General features: G+C 55.3%; 1 protein-coding gene across 13 annotated transcripts in view; it reads right to left on the bottom strand.

Moving 5' to 3' along the window:
• The window catches only part of SNED1 (sushi, nidogen and EGF like domains 1), a 94,183-nt gene extending 79,484 nt beyond the window's left edge, over positions 1-14,699 (bottom strand). For 9 of the 13 annotated variants that reach the window (XR_008677570.2, XR_010129735.1, XM_055379989.2 and 6 more), the window contains exon 1: positions 14,260-14,699. Coding sequence is in view for 11 of the 13 variants with exons in the window: in XM_055379989.2 (XP_055235964.1) it covers positions 14,260-14,472 (213 nt within the window). In the remaining 2 variants the exon portion in view is untranslated. The remainder of the gene's footprint in view (positions 1-14,259) is intronic. The other 4 variants (XM_055379991.2, XM_063695359.1, XM_055379995.2 and 1 more) reach the window with 1 other exon arrangement.
• Between the last annotated feature and the right edge of the window lie 689 nt (positions 14,700-15,388).

Here is a 15,388-nt window from a genome sequence, read left to right as displayed (position 1 = left end):
AAAATAAAAAAATACAGCTGGAGGTGGTGGTGCATGCCTATAATCCCAGCTACTAGGGCCAGCAGGGTGGGGCGGAGTGGGGTGTGGCTGAAGTGGGAGGATCACTGGAGCCCATGAGTTCGAGGTTACAGTGAGCTAGGCTCAGGCCACTGCACTCCAGCCTGGTGACAGAGTGAGACCCTGTCTCTCAAATAAAATAAATAAAATGAAAATTAAGTTGAGTTCATAGAAGCAGAGAGTAGAAGGATGGTTACCAGGGGCTGAGGTGGGAAATGGGGAAATGTTGATTGGAGGGTGCAAACCTTCAGTCAGACAGGATGAGTAAGTTCTGGGGTCTCCATGTAATGCATGGCAACCGTAGTTAACAGTACTGCTCGTGGCCGGGCACGGTGGCTCACGCCTGTAATCCCATCACTTTGGGAGGCTGAGACAGGCAGATCATGAGGTCGGGAGATCAAGACCATCCTGGCTAACACGGTGAAACCCTGTCTCTACTGAAAATACAAAAAATTAGCGGGCGTGGTGGCGGGCACCTGTAGTCCCAGCTACTCATGAGGCTGAGGCAGGAGGATGGCGTGAACCCAGGAGGCGGAGCTTGCAGTGAGCTGAGATCACGTCACTGCACTCCAGCCTGGGTGAAAGAGCGAGACTCCATCTCAAAAACAACAACAACAACAAAAAAAAAAAAAAAAGAAAAAAAAACAACACAGTACTGCCTCGTTTAATTGAAATTTGCTAAGAGAGTAATCTTAAGTGTTCTTGTCACACACACGCACACACACGGTAACTGGGTGGTGATGGATGTACAGATTCATGCGATTCTGGTCGTCATTTCACAATGTGTAGGTATATTAAATCACACAATTTTGTCTGTCAATTTTGTCTCAATAAGGCTGGAAAAATTCAATTAAAACAACAACAATAGCAGCCCCAAATGTGTACCACTGTAAAACAAATAACCTGTGGTCTATTCATACAACGATACAGAGGTGATAATGAAGTACCACCACCACCAGAGATGTGGATGAGCCACCCTAAAAACACCAGGGAGGGAAAAAGGCGGGTGTGAGAAGGTGCTTTCACAGGCCGGAGGGGCTGCCTTGGGGTGGCGGCGCAGGGTGGGGCAGTGGCAGCGTCTGCTCTCGGCCTGGCGGTGGGCCCACCAGGGTTTGCGTTACGTTTGCTCTTTTTTTGCAAGTTTATGTTTTGTACCCTTTTTGGCATGTGTTTTGGAAAAAAGAGCTAAGGGTTAGAAGTGACAAGTGGTACCTCTGGGTTGGGGGAGAAGCATCTGGGGGCAAGAGGCTGCTGTGGCCGAGGTCCCTCGGGCTGGGCCACCTGCCTGGTGTGGGGGACCTCCCTGCTCTGCCCCTCGCCGCACCCCCCATGCTCTTCCTTAGCTGGCCCCACTCCCTGCTTGGCTCCTGAGCCACTGCCCTGAGTTTTCTGTTGGCCTTTGAAGTGAGAGCCTAGCTTGCAGGTGTGTGGTGTGCAGAGGCCTCGGGCCCACCCGCCGCCTGCCCTGCTCCAACTTTCCTCTCTCCCCACCCCAGACAGCTGCTGCCCTCCCCGCTGGGGGCTGAGCCAGGGAGGAGGCAGAACAAGCCGGCCCTGTCCCCTGCCAGGACAGGGCAGCCAGGACAGGGCAGCGCCAGCACCGCAGTGCAGGGCAGGGGCCCACGGGACTTCCTTTCTCCAGATGTGGACGTCCCAACGTCTGGTGGAAGGGGGCTAGTGGGCAAGGCCCAGGCCAGAGGGCCCAGGAGCTAGAAGCAGGGCAGGGAGCCATGTGGCAACCCCTCTCTCCCCAGCACTGGGGTCCCTCTCCTTCTTCAGGGCTGGGAAAACGCTACTTCCCAAAAAGTGACAATTTTATTATTGTTATTTGCCTACTTGCTATAGCACCTTGTAAAACATGTTACAGAGACGTGGAAAACAAGGAGAAAGGATTAGCCTGTCTCCCAGCCGACACCCCCATTCATGGCTAGGTGTGCACCTGAGCACTCGTAGAGGAACAGTGCGGGTTTAGTCCCTCGTCCTGACTTCGGGGGCGGGAATGCCAGCAGGCTGCCCAGCGCTGGCATCTCAGACACCTGCTGAGGGCCAGTGTTTGTCTGCTGGGGTCTGGGGCCTGAGGCCAGCCTGGCAGGCCTGCCCAGAGCCACTGGGACACTTGCAGAAATGTAACCACTCCATGTGCAAGGAGACCCAGGAGACCTGCCACCCCTAGGAGACCCAGGAGACCTGCCACCCCCAGGCAGGGAGGGAGGGCAGTGTGCTTGTTCTGGGTCTGCAGGGTACAGATGCTGCGGCAGGCCCTGGCTGCATCCCCCAGGACCCCGGTCTCTCCCTGTGGATCCCATCGTCCAGGGCCTCCCCGTGGCCACCCTCTGGTCTCCTTTGGGGTCCCGGCTCTGCCTGCAGCCTGAAGCTCAGGCCCTGGATCAGTGCTGGCATCGCTCTCCTCCCAGCCAAGCACCGGCTGCTGAGAAAAACAAGATTACCACCTGGACGTCACAGTCCCAGGTAGGTGACAAAGGTCCTGGGAGGGGCTCACACACAGGCCGCCTGGAAAAAGCTCTGCGTTGGACACAGCTGAGCAGCTTAGGCACCCCGGTGAGTGCCCCACGCCCCGCCCTCACCCTCCTCTCTCAGGCTGTGGTCAAGGCCAGCCAGCCTCACAGTGGCCTTGCCATGGAGGGGATGCTCTGACCCCTCTGAGCAGGCTGAGATTCTTGGGCTGCTGGTCAGCTGCTAACTGGGGAGGCCCCAGGCCACATGGAACCTGGAGCTGCAGTGACTTGGGGACTTGGAGGAGGCTCCTCGCCCTCCTCCACTGGGGGCGGGGCTGGCCACTGGCACTCAGGGCTCTCCTGCCCTCGGGCACCCATGCCTTTCCCGCAGGACGGGGCTGACCCTCGGGCACCCATGCCTTTCCTGCAGGACGGGGCTGACCCTCTGCTGGCTCAGGAGGAAGCACAGAGACGTGCTCCAGTGGCATTTCCGACTTGGATGAAAGCAGGAAAGAGCTGAAGCGTCTGGGGAGCCTCCAGGAGGTGACCTCGGGCTGAAAGTGCCGATATGCAACAGCCTGCTCCCCCGGACCTGAGACAAGGGGCTGCTCTGAGCAGGGCAGGATGGGCCTGGAGGGGAGCCAGGGACCCAAGAGACTTCCGAGGGCCCCAGGAGCCAGGAAGCAGCACCCTGGCTCTGCAAACGTTAGATCACAAAGGGCGGCGCTGCGGTTCCCTGCTTTGACTCCTCTGCCAAGAGTGAAACAGCACAGCCTCGAGGTGTTTTAGAAGCTTGTTTTGAAAAATGTAGGCATGTCTTTTATTTCCTGGCAGCTTTCTGGGCAATTAGGATTCCTCCCACAGGCACAGTGGGGGCTGGCGTCCTGGGCCGGGGGATGGGCAGGGCCTCTGGGGCTGAAGGGGATGGTCTCCTGCTAAGCGGCCTCACGCCAGCCCTGAAGGGAAGGAGGCTGGCTCCTGGCCCAGCCACCGAGGGCAATACTGGGCTGGGCCTCCGGGGAAACACACATAGGACAGAAGCAGTCACCCAAGGGGGTGTTCCAGTGGGAGGGAAGAGAGCTACAACCAGGGAGAGCCAGGGTGACCTCCTGGAGGAGGGGACATCTGAGCTGCATTCAGCGCCCGGACAGGGGAGGGGTAAGGGAGGGGTTCCCAGGAGAGTGTTGATGCCATGTCCTCTCTCTCCTGCAGACTGAGGTGCTGGATCTCCCTGTGGCTTCCCTGTCCCCATGGGGCCATGCCCCCAGCCCCCGTGGCCCTTTTCATGCCCTGTCCCTCTTGCTGCCCTCACAGCCTCTCCCTCTCCACCAGCCCCTCTGCTTCCTTGTGTTGACAGCAGCTCCTGCCGCCTGCTCCTTGCCTCACTTGCTTCCCACTTTGGCCAGGTGCTCCACCAGTCCCTATGGTCAGCAGGGCCACAGCCCAATCCCCCAGAGGCCCCAGGGTGTGTCTGGCCTGGAGGCAGTGGTGCCACACTGTCTGGGTGTCCACACCTGCCCTTTCCATCCATCTCCAGCCTGGGCGGCTGCCTCCTGGCCTCTTGAGATCTTGCTGCCTTCAGCCTGTCCACACCTCAGAGGGAGGGGCCTCCTCGTAGTCACCCTGCATCTCTGCAGTGGCCTCTGGGCCACTATCACCTCCAGCCACCACCATCAGAGATGCAATCTTGAGATGCAAACCTGGTCTGTCCCCCACTCCCCACATACCTGAGAGTCTTACTCATGGGGACCCCCGTCACTCCTCCAGGACCCAAGCCCCATCCCCACGTCCTGCCCCCAGTGAGCCTCCAAGGCTGCCTTGCCTGCTCCACTTTGCCGCCTCCAACCCACTCCAGAGCTGATGGCAGGAAATGTTTGCTGAAAGACGGGTTCGAGGGCCCAAGAGGCCGTGCCTGACCCTTGACAAGCTCCTGGACAAGCTCAGAGGACAGTGTGATCCTGGGCTGCCCTCCTGTGTGGAGGCATTGGGGTCAGGGGCCTGGGCTGGCCACAGTCCTGCTCCCACTTGGTGCTCCCTGACTGGCCTGCAGAGCCCAGAGGCGACTTCAGCATGTGCTAAGCCCCGGGCACCACGGGAGCAGGGCAGGGGCTGCACACAGCGGTGTCTAATAACTGACACCTGCTGGCTGAATGAATGACTTGCCCTGCTTTGCAAAGAACCAGAGAATGGATGCCGAGGCACCTAGGTGTTGAGGCTGGTCCCCGTAGATGATGAATGGGGTGTCCCACCTGCCTGGTCGCAGACAGATGGCAGTGTGACCAGGCCCCGACCCTTCCAGCCTGTCCTGCCCTTGGATCTGCCCAGAGCCCCCACCCCCACCACCAGTCAGAACACCAGGACACCCTGTCTGGCCTAGAAGCCCACGGACAGAAGGAGTGCAAGGAGTGCTATCAGGTGGGACCCTGTGGGGGCAGCTTGTCCCGGCCACCCCTTCGTGGTAAATAGGAGGCAGGAGGAGACTGGAGCCTGCAGAGTAGGTTAGTTAGGAGTGCCCCGGGTCACCATGAGCAGCCCTCGGAGGGAGGGGCTGTGCTTCCCAGGTGGGGCTCTGAGCCAGCCCCTGGTCACGGCACTGACTCTGTTCCCCCACTTGGGATCTGCCCTGGGTGGTCTGCATTCCTGCCACGCCCCCAGGTGGCCCTGGAGCAGCACAGAAGCCTGCTTTGGAGACACACATGGTCCGGACCTGTCAGAGCTGGGGAGCTGCCACCTCCGGGCTGTGCTCAGTGAGTCAGGTGGTACGGCCGCCTTCACCCACGGCAGGGTGTAACTGCGAATGCCCTTCTGGGCAGTGGCAGACAGAAGGAAGGTGCCCTGAAAAGCTCCCTGCCTTGGATCCAGTGAGCCCACGTGGGGCAGTTTATTGCAAGGGAGGGAAAGAGAGGGAGGCCTGCACGAAGGCCTGTGTAGGACAGACACACATCGATTCAGGAGACTGAAACACCACAGAGCCAATAACTAGCGACTGGTTAAACCAATCACAGTGTAGCCATAGAATGGAATCTTGTATTGTCACGAAAAAGCATGTTTTCACAGAAAAGTTAGGGCATGGGTAAATGCTCGTGGCGTAACATTGAAAGAAATATGCAACATAGAGACCCATATGAGATGGTAACCCGAAGTCTGTTTTGTAAAACCCTACCCTTGAAAACAGATAAGGAAGAACTTCACCAAAATGTTAAAAGCACTTATTTTTGGATGATGGAATTACGGATGTATCATCCCAATGGTCACAAGATGAACAATAGTTATTTACTGAGCGGCTTCTAGGAGTAGCACTGTTCTGGAAGCTTGACAGCACAGCGAACAAAACAGACAAAAATAAATAAATTTAATACTAAAAAAAGACGCATTGCTGCTCTTCTGTCTCCTTAAATCAGAGCAAGGGCGCAATCAAGGTTTTGGACTGAAGGAACAAACAAATGAAGTAGTGAGTAAGTCAACAGTGAATGAATGCACCAAGTTTCTGTGAGGAGCTGCCTGGGAGAATGCGGTTTGGCCGGCTGGCCACTTCTCTGACAAGAAGCTCTAGCTTCACCTTATCACCAAAAACTCAGGAGGATATGAGAATAAGCTGTAGACCTCATGACCCTCTGCACCCTAAACATTTGAGTGTTTCCCATCAACAAGGATATTCTCTCATGTAAGCATATACAGTCACCCACAGCAGGAAATTTAACATTGATGCAAAGCTATCAATACTGTTTTCCCCCTCATTTATATGTTTCATCATTTATTTACTTATATCAGTGTGAAGCCATGGATTTCTCCTTTAATAGATTATAATTTGTTACTATCATTATTTGTTTTAATGCTCCAATTGTCCCAAACACTGCCAGTGGGAGCCCCTTCTGGAGGGCCTCTGTGTCCTTTTGATCCATCTCCATCCTTCTCCTAGTGCTTCCTTACTTTATGGCAAAACAAGATGTTCCAGGCTCATCTTGCACTTCTCTTGCCACGACCCTAGGATCTCCAAGGCACCCTGGTTCTTTTTAGTGGAGACACTAGTGTTTAGCAGCCAAGATCTGAGCATGGAAGTGCCCTTTGCTATTGAGGTATTATTGCTTCCATTTCTCTCAGTGGACAGAGCTAGGAACTGTGGATGTAGGTAGACACACAGATGTATATACCCATGTCTACACCCATCTGTCATAATACACACACGGAAATATGTGCTATGAGGTTATACTGATATGCTGAAGTCAAATCTAACACAAAGCCACAGGTTGCATTTGATGTTTCCTCCTTTCCATATCTGCAACTCCTATCTTCAAGAGAAGCTCACACCATTCTCAATCTATTTACTCACTGGCTCAACAGCCTCAACATTTCCAACCCATACCACTGTGGAAAACAATGCTACACTTGGAGTTTCATAATTGTTCACCATTCTTTTCACTTTTGTTCACAGATATATAGTCAAAGTATTGTATTAAAAAGTATATGCTGAAATTAGTAGACAGTAATTTTAAAGCAATTATTATAAAGATGAAAAATATGCTAGGATAGAAAAGGAAACATCAACATAATGAGGGAAGAAATGAAAAATGCAGAAAAGATCCAAATACAACTTATAGGAGTAAAAAGTGAAATAGATGAAACAAACATACTCTGAATGGGATGAATAGGTTACACTGTGTAGAAAAAAAAATCAGTAAATTTGAAAACATAACAACAGAAATATTCAAAATGAAGGACAGACAAAAAAAACTTTAAAATAACAAAGCCTCATTCTCATTCTCAATGAGCTCTAGGACAATAGTAATAAGTTTAATGTACACACAATTTGAGTCTTCAAAAGAGAGGAGAGAAAGGACAGAAAAAATATGTGAAGATGGCTGAGATTTTTTTCAAATTTCATGGAAACTATACACTCACAAATCATGAGTCTTAATGAAACCAAGCAGAAGAAATATTTTTAAAGCCCTACAACAATACACCTAATACCCAAATTGCTGAAAAGCAGTGATAAAAAGAATATATTAAAAGGAATCAGAGAAAAAAAGATGCATATGCGGAGGAACAAAGATGGGAATGACAGCAGACTTCTCATTACAAACTATGCCAATCAGAAGACAACAGAGCAGCATCTTCAAAAAATTTAAAACACAAACAAAATCCAAAGTCAGTCTGGAATTCTACACCCACCCAGCAGAGCTATCTTTCAAAAAATGAAGATAAAGAGATTTTCAGATTTTAAAAAAACAGTGATAATTTATGCCAGCAGGTCTACACTATAAGAAATATTAGAGGAAGTCCTTCAAGCAGAAGGAAAATGATATAAAAATGGAAATCTGGGCCAGGCATGGTGGCTAAGGTCTGTAATCCTAGCACTTTGGGAGGCTGAGGCGGGCAGGTCACTTGAGGCCAGGAATTCCAGATCAGCCTAACCAACATGGTGAAACCTCATCTCTACTAAAAATACAAAAATTAGCTGGGGGTGATGGTGGGCACCTGTAGTCCCAGGTACTCAGGAGGCTGAGGCAGGAGAATCATTTGAACCCGGGAGGCAGAGGTTGCAGTGAGCTGAGATCATGCCACTGCACTGTAGCCTGGACGACAGAGTAAGTAAGAATCCATCTCAAAACAAAAACAAAAACAAAAACAGAAACTAAACTAAACTAAAATTTAAAAAATAAAAATTTTTTTAAAAAAGAAATCTGGACCTACACAAAGAAATGAAGAAGACTGGAAATAGTAAATATGTGGGTAAATATAAAAGACTTTCTAATTTTAATCTCTTTAAATGATAATTGACTGTTTTAAAGAAAAAAAACATTGGCCAGGCATGGTGGCCTACGTCTGTAATCCCAGCACTTTGTGAGGCTGAGGTGGGTGGATCACGAGATCAGGAGTTCAAGACCAGCCTGACCAAGATGGTGAAACCCCGTCTCTACTAAAAATAAAAAAAACTAGCCCGGTGTGGTGGTGGGCGCCTATAATCCCAGCTATTCAGGGGGCTGAGGCAGAGAACTGCTTGAACCTGGGAGGCAGAGGTTGCAGTGAGCCGAGATCACGCCACTGCACTCCAACCTGGTGACAGAGTGAGACTCCATCTCAAAAAAACAAACAAACAAAAAGTTAACAGCGCATTATTGGGTTTATAACATGTGTAAAGTAATATATATATGACAACAATAGCATGAGGGCCAGAAGGAAAATGGATGTATGCTGTTATAAGATTATTATATCATACTTGAAAGAGTATAATATTATTTGAAGGTAAACTATGTTAAAAATGTGTTTTAAATCTAGAATAATCACAAAAAAATAAAATCAGAGGTGTAGGTAATAAGCCAGTAGTACAGATAATATGAAATTATTTTTAAAAATCCAAAAGAAGAAACTATAGAGAACAGATGCAACAAATAGGAAGATGATAGGTTAAAATTCAACCATATTGATAATTACATTAAATGTAAATGGTCTAAAACACTGTAATTAAAAGGAAGAGATCTGTCAGGCTGGATTAAAAAAAATCAATACACTTCTTTTTTTTAGCATTTACAAGAAAGACGATCAAGGCCACAGTCATTAAGGTGTGGTAAGGGTTTTGCTGAAGATTTCACAGGAAGCCAGAACAAGAAGCCACAACAAATGCTCAGACTGCAGTTTTATCAGTGTTGTGCCCACTACCTATACACATCTCCTTTCTTCATGGCTCCCCTGGTGGGATGTGGGGATCATTTTGTGCCGCGAGCAGAGGCCAGCCTCACCCCCAGGCTCATCCCCACTCCAAGATCTTCCCCTCCATACATGCATCAGCCTCTCTCCTTCCTCACATAGGACAGCCTGGCCCTGTCCAGCCCAGGGGCTTCCAGCCCTATTCCAGCTCACTCAGCCAAGAAAGGGCTCATCAGAAACCAGAGATGTTAGAAGGCAGAGGGCAGTATAAATGATAACCAACATTTTTTTGGTCACCTTTACAAATTGCTGCTCCTGTGTGCAGCCTTATGGCTTCTCATGGCCCATCACACACAGAAGTGTCACAGATAACACTTCATGTCAGTATCACACAAACTGACCTGTCTTCCCTGTGAGCCTCTTCTCTAAGCAGGTCACCTGCAGAGGTGGGGCAGTGCAGACAGAGACCTTCCTTATGGGGCCCAGCATGCAGCCAGGACCCCCTACCACACTACCATGTTCCAACAGCTGTGCCTGTGCCATGGGTCAGGCCAGTCCTGGGAGGGAGCCGGCTGTGGGCAGAGGCTGAAGTGTGCAGGTCCTGCATCTCTGTGTGGAAAAGCTGACTCCCAGGCTAAGGCTCACCCTGTCAGGGAAGGTGGGACTGCTTCTGCTTTGGGGAACACACAGTGCAGAAATGTGCTGGTGGCCACCACCATGAGTCCACCATGTGGATGTGGCACAGGAGGACTTACTGCTCAGGGTGCAGGCATCTTGCTGCATGCATCCTCTGGCCTCAGCAGGGGTGGAAGAGAGAGTCCTTCACCGGGGCACCACCACCACTGCAGCCCCAGGCTGTCGTCTGAGGCCTATTCTGACCCCAACACCAGAATGGTGGCATGAGGATGGATGTGGTCCCTGCCTTCATGGGGTGCACATCCCAACACCTCCCAAACAAGAAAACCAAGGAGCAACCCAGGTGAGGTCAGAACCAACAAGCTGCAGTGAGCACAGAGGGTGGGGCTGGGGGAGTGCCTGAGCGGGGGGCCCAGGGGAGGGCGGAGGGGGGGCAGGGAAGCGTAGCGGGGATTCTGGCGAGGAGAGACAGGATCCCACTGGTGTTTTGTATGGCTCCCTTGGTCACTCTGCACAGAGGAGGGCAGGCTGGAGGGAAAGGCCAAGAGCTGGAGGTCAGCAAGGGGGTGCCGCAGGTGTCCAGGCAAATGGGGATGGACAGCTGGGAAGTGGTCCAAGTAGAGATGCAGGCGGAGCTGCTGCTGACGTGGAGGGTGAGGGAGAGGAGGGAGGCATTGGGGAGGCTCTCAGGGGTTTATTCATGGAGATGGGTGGGGGCCAGGGAGGAAGCAGGACTTCTGTTTGGGTCCCACTGAGTTTGGGGTGGCACAGTAAGAGGCAGCTGGACGCAGGAGTCTGAAGCCCCTGAATCTGCATTCTGAGCCTCGGTTTCCTCATCTGCACTGGGCATGACTGTCCTGCTCCATCCTCTCAGGGGCTGCCTGTGAGGTCCAGGCAGATCACAGCTGTCCTGGGCTCATGGCCTTGACCTGGAGTCATCAGGCTCTCTCACTCCAGCATCCTCCTCGACTCCAGCCCCATTCCACTTCCCCAGGATCCCCTTCCATCTGCTTCCGCCACACCCAGGCAGCAGCAAGAAGGGCATGCTGATAAGGGGCAGGACCACCTTGGCCAAGCCCACAGCAGGGGGTGGGCCAGCCCTGGAACCTCAGTGAATAGGGCAGCCAAGGGGAAGCCCAGGACCCTCCTCCCAGCCAAGGGGCTCCTGCATTTGCTGGGGTGTTTCATGAGCTCAGAAGAGAGCAGAGATGGCAGTGATTTCTCCCCACATGTCTGCTCCCAGATCCACTCATGCGCAGGCCTCGGTCCCACTGAGACAGTCCCTGTGGGTCAGGGTAGATTTTCCAGATGGTTTGGAGCTGGCGACCACACAACCGTGACAGTGATGGGGTGTGTCACAGGTATGACCTGATGGGGGAGCTTCACCACACAGATGGGGAGACAGAGGCTCAGGGAGGAAATGACCAGGCAAAGGTCACAGGCTGCATGTGAACTCCCACACCAGAGCAGCTGCCCTGGGCTCTGTGTTCTGGGAGGGGTAGGGCCGGGACTGTGCCTGGATGGTAATGTTGTGCAGAGCCAGAGCCAGCAGACTTGGGGTGTGGCACTAAGCCTCAGGGCACAGAGTGGGGGTTTGGCCAGCACCAGCGAGGGTCAGTCTGACTGTCCACATTCCTCCTTCTTGCCTGCGGGCTCTGCAGGGCACCACCCACTCTTGGCCCTCAAATCCTCCCTGCCTCTGCTCAGGGCTCTGTCGGGGGTCCTGATGCCAAAGAAACTGAGATCCTCCCATGGCCCAGAGACCATGCTGTGGATGGGGGCAGTGCTTGGAGCCAGGAGCTTCAGTGTAGGGGGCACCAGGAAGATTTCGTCTCTCATTCCCTGCACCTGCCCCTAGGAAACCACTCCACCTGCACAGGCCCCACAGACCGCGGCAAGCTCCGTCTTAATGCAGACACTGGCAGTTCCTGCATGGTAGGATAGCGGCGGCATGCCACACTCCTCGGCGCGCCACACTCCTCGGCTGCATTATCTTTGTGTGTAGAACCTTAGCAATAAAATGCACTTTCAACACTTTTCAGAGCCTTACGACTTACCACACACATACAGCTACTATGACATGAGAAAGAAGCAAAACAATGGGTCCCTTCTGGAAAGGGGGCCACTCCATGTGTGGCAGAGCTGTCTTGCTAGGGCCGTAATCCATGTGCTATTTCTGATGAAGACAGAAGAAGCACCCATCTCATGCAAGAGCACTTCTAATTTCTACCTGTGACTTGCGGGCAGTGTCAGAGGGAGGCACATTCATTCATTCAGACAACAAGCCTACTCTTGGTCAAGCGACAGGCTGGGGGCGGAGGAGTGCAGAGGTCACTGCAGTGGGATGGGGGCTGGAAGGTCCTGGCTGGGCCTGACATGGGAGTCTGAGTCCAGGGCCAGCAGACACGAGGCCCCTATAGACTGGAGCTGGACAAGGGCCAGAGCCAGGGGCCTCAGAAGAGGGTCCGCTCGGCCTGGGTGGGCGTGGGAGGCCCTAGGCAGGTCCACTTCCTTCAGAACAAATGCCTCCCTTCTTTCCACCTGGCTTCAGCCCTAACCTGCTGCCAAGCACCCCTTTCTCTCTCCCTGCTTGACCACAGAGCCCGCACAGTTACTTCAGGCAAGGTGTCCTGGGCAACGCACCCTCAAGCCTCCTGCTGAGCAAACAGAAAGGTGAAGTGCACTGCAGGCACTGTGTCCACATCGGCAAATGGTTTTCAAATAATATCTTTGTTTCAGGAAAAAGCTCCGATGGAGATAAATGTTTTGTTAGCAGCCAGAAGGTTCATTTCTGACGAAACCCTTGTTTTCCTAGCAGATCTTCCCACGTTAGAGCTGTTTCCCCTAGTTGCTCTGGCAAGGGCAGATGTTTTTGGTGAGGCTGTTAAGTGGGTTAACCATTTTAATAATATTTTCACCTGTGACTGTGAGTGGGAAAGCTGAGCCTGGCCCAAATGCTTAAGGAGCCTCTCGAGTTCTGTTCGGATGGTGCCAATGTGAGTGTCCCATACCTCAAGTGGACAGGCCTCCTCCAGCTCGGGCCAACGCTGAGCACCATTCTGTCCTACCCACTTCGTACTTCCAGGAGTCAGTCCCGTTCCTCTGTCCAAGTCCTGGTCCAGAGGGACTTTCAGGGGGTAGCACCGACAGCATGGCTGCCCCTCCCACCACAGTCAGGTCACCCAGTGCTGCCACCGAGGTGGGGAGCCCTTCCTGAGCAGGTGGGGAAAACGCAGTGGGCGCTGTGGATGGTGTTGGCAGTCGTGGGGTGGGAGGCGCACTGGAGGGCATGTGGTGGAGGAGGCCCTGTGGATGGAGGTGGGGAGGGATGATGACAACCATGCAGAGGATGTGGATGGTGACGACGGGAAGCTGGGTACCATGGGGAAGGTGGTGGTGGAGGCAGTGCTGCTGGTGGTGGGGTTGAAGGAGGTGGTGTTGACGGAGGAGTTGGCAGTACAGGTGGTGTTACTCCAGGCAGCACAGACGGCAGAGGCGATGTGGCTGGCAGTGGGTTGAGGCTGGAGGTGGGCGAGGGTGTGGGAGGGCTGATGGTGGAGGTGGCCGTGGTGACGGAGCTGGAGGGGACTCTACTTGAGGCTGGCCCAGCAGTTTTCTAGATACGATCTGGGGTGTTTCAGGGAACCACCAGGTACCAGTGCACCGTGGCCTACTCAGGGTGAGTACTCCATGCAGTTACCAGGTGCATTTCATTCCCTGGGCTGCCATAAGGGCTTGGCCTGGGGTCACACTCTGGGAGCCATGGAGACAGAACCGGCACTCGGGCCTGTTCCTTCAGCTGAGCTGAGCCTGCTGTCATGAGTCCCTGGCCCCAGGAGTCCCACTGGGAGTCCTGTTTGGAGAGTCTGAGCCTGAGCGGCCAGCCCCCAGACTGCGGAGAGGACGGCAGGGAGGGGCAAGCCTGTTGCTAGCCTGCCTAGTAGGGTCTGCGAAGAAGCAGGCCCTGCCCTGAGCGCCTGGGCAAGGGGTCCAGCCTCCTGGCTCTTGGCCCACGGGGGGCGGGGCTGAAATGGCCCAAGGAGGGGCTGCAACCTTCGCAGGCCAGACGCCCCACTTGGGAAACTGAGGCCCGGGAAGCCCGTGCCCACGGCCACATTGCCATGTGTGAAAACCAGGGCAGTACCAGGACCCCTGCTCTCCCCTGGGAATCAGGCGCCGGGAAGACGCGCTCGGCAGGTCTGGCAGGGGCCGGGGCGCCGCGCTCCACTCGCCCCCGCCTCGGTGCCCGGCGGCTGCCGCCCCCGCCCCGCCCCGCCCGCGCGCCTCTCCCGCGGGCCGCTGTCCGGCCTTGGCCGCCGAGGAGGAAGCGCTGTCCTCATTCCACCTCGGGCCGCCCCGGTGCCAAGTGGCTGGCGGCGGCGGCGGGAGTCCGGGCCCGGCGGGCAGCGGCCGGGGCGCAGCGCCCTCCCCTCCCGGGCGCCCCGCGAGCCCGGGGGTTACTCACGTAGAGTCCGGAGTGCTCGGCACCGAAGAACGGGAAGGGCACCGAGAGCGGCCGCAGCCCCGAGCCGCCGTCGTCCTGCTTGGGGGTGACGGCGTCGCCGCGCTCGGCGCCGAACGGGTAGAAGTCGGCAAGGGCCACCTCGCCGCGCACCCCGCGCGCCCCAAGCCCCAGGGCCGCGGCCACCAGCAGCGCCCAGGCGACGCCGTGCCGCATCGCGGTGGTGTGCGGGCGGGACGGGGCGCTGGCGGAGCAGGGCGCTGGGGGACTAGGCTGCGCGCCGGGGTGGCCGGCAGGGCCAGGCGGGGTGCGGGGAGCGCGGGCGCGCCCGCTGGCCGCGCCGTCGGGGGCTCCGCGTCCCGCGCCCGTTCGGCCGGGCCGCGCTCTCGCCGCAGCTCCGCAGAGGAAAGCGCCGGGCGGGACCGCGTTCGGGGCCAGCCCCGCCTCTGGGGCCACGATTTAAATATCCAGCCCGGCGGTCACTCGGGGGGGCGGGGCCATGCAAATCGGGCGTCTCTTAAAGCGCCAGGCCCCGTGGGAGGGCGCGGGCGCGCGGAGAGCTCAGTCCCCTGGCGTGGGCACAGGCAAGGTGAGGGCTCTGCGGGCGCGCGCCCTGTGGTGGGGCCATGCTCCGCCCCGGGTCCCTACCCTGGTGGAGGCGCCTGGGCCTTCAGTGCCGTCCTGGGACAGACCTGTGTCCCTAAGGCCTGAGACGCTGGGCCCGCCCTGAAGGCGTGTCATCACGCGGGGGGCGGGAGGGACACCCTGGCCAGGCAGTGCCTGAATGAACCCGTTCCGTGCTGCCCACTTCCCAGCCCTGAGCATGGGGACGCCAGGCTTCCAGCCACAGGGGCAGACTACCCCCGGAGCCCACTCCCTGCCTGGGTCTGTGTGAGGAAGAGCCCGGGCCGGAGACTAGGAGGCATGGAACAAAGTGTTTGCATCTGCGTGGCCACATCACGAAAAATTCCTGGGAGGCTCGGGACCTCGGGGCGACCCCACTCAGGCCCTGGGGGCAAGTGCGTGCATGACACCGGCCTTGGCAGGTGGGGGCAGGACTCTGAGTCCCAGTATTTGAATTCAGGGTCCCCACCCTGTGGCCTGCCAGTCTTGCCCCCTGTCTCTTGGGCTG

Source organism: Gorilla gorilla, chromosome 11 (assembly GCF_029281585.2).
Source record: "Gorilla gorilla gorilla isolate KB3781 chromosome 11, NHGRI_mGorGor1-v2.1_pri, whole genome shotgun sequence".
NCBI lineage: Eukaryota > Metazoa > Chordata > Mammalia > Primates > Hominidae > Gorilla > Gorilla gorilla.
This window is presented reverse-complemented; position numbering and strand designations above follow the sequence as displayed.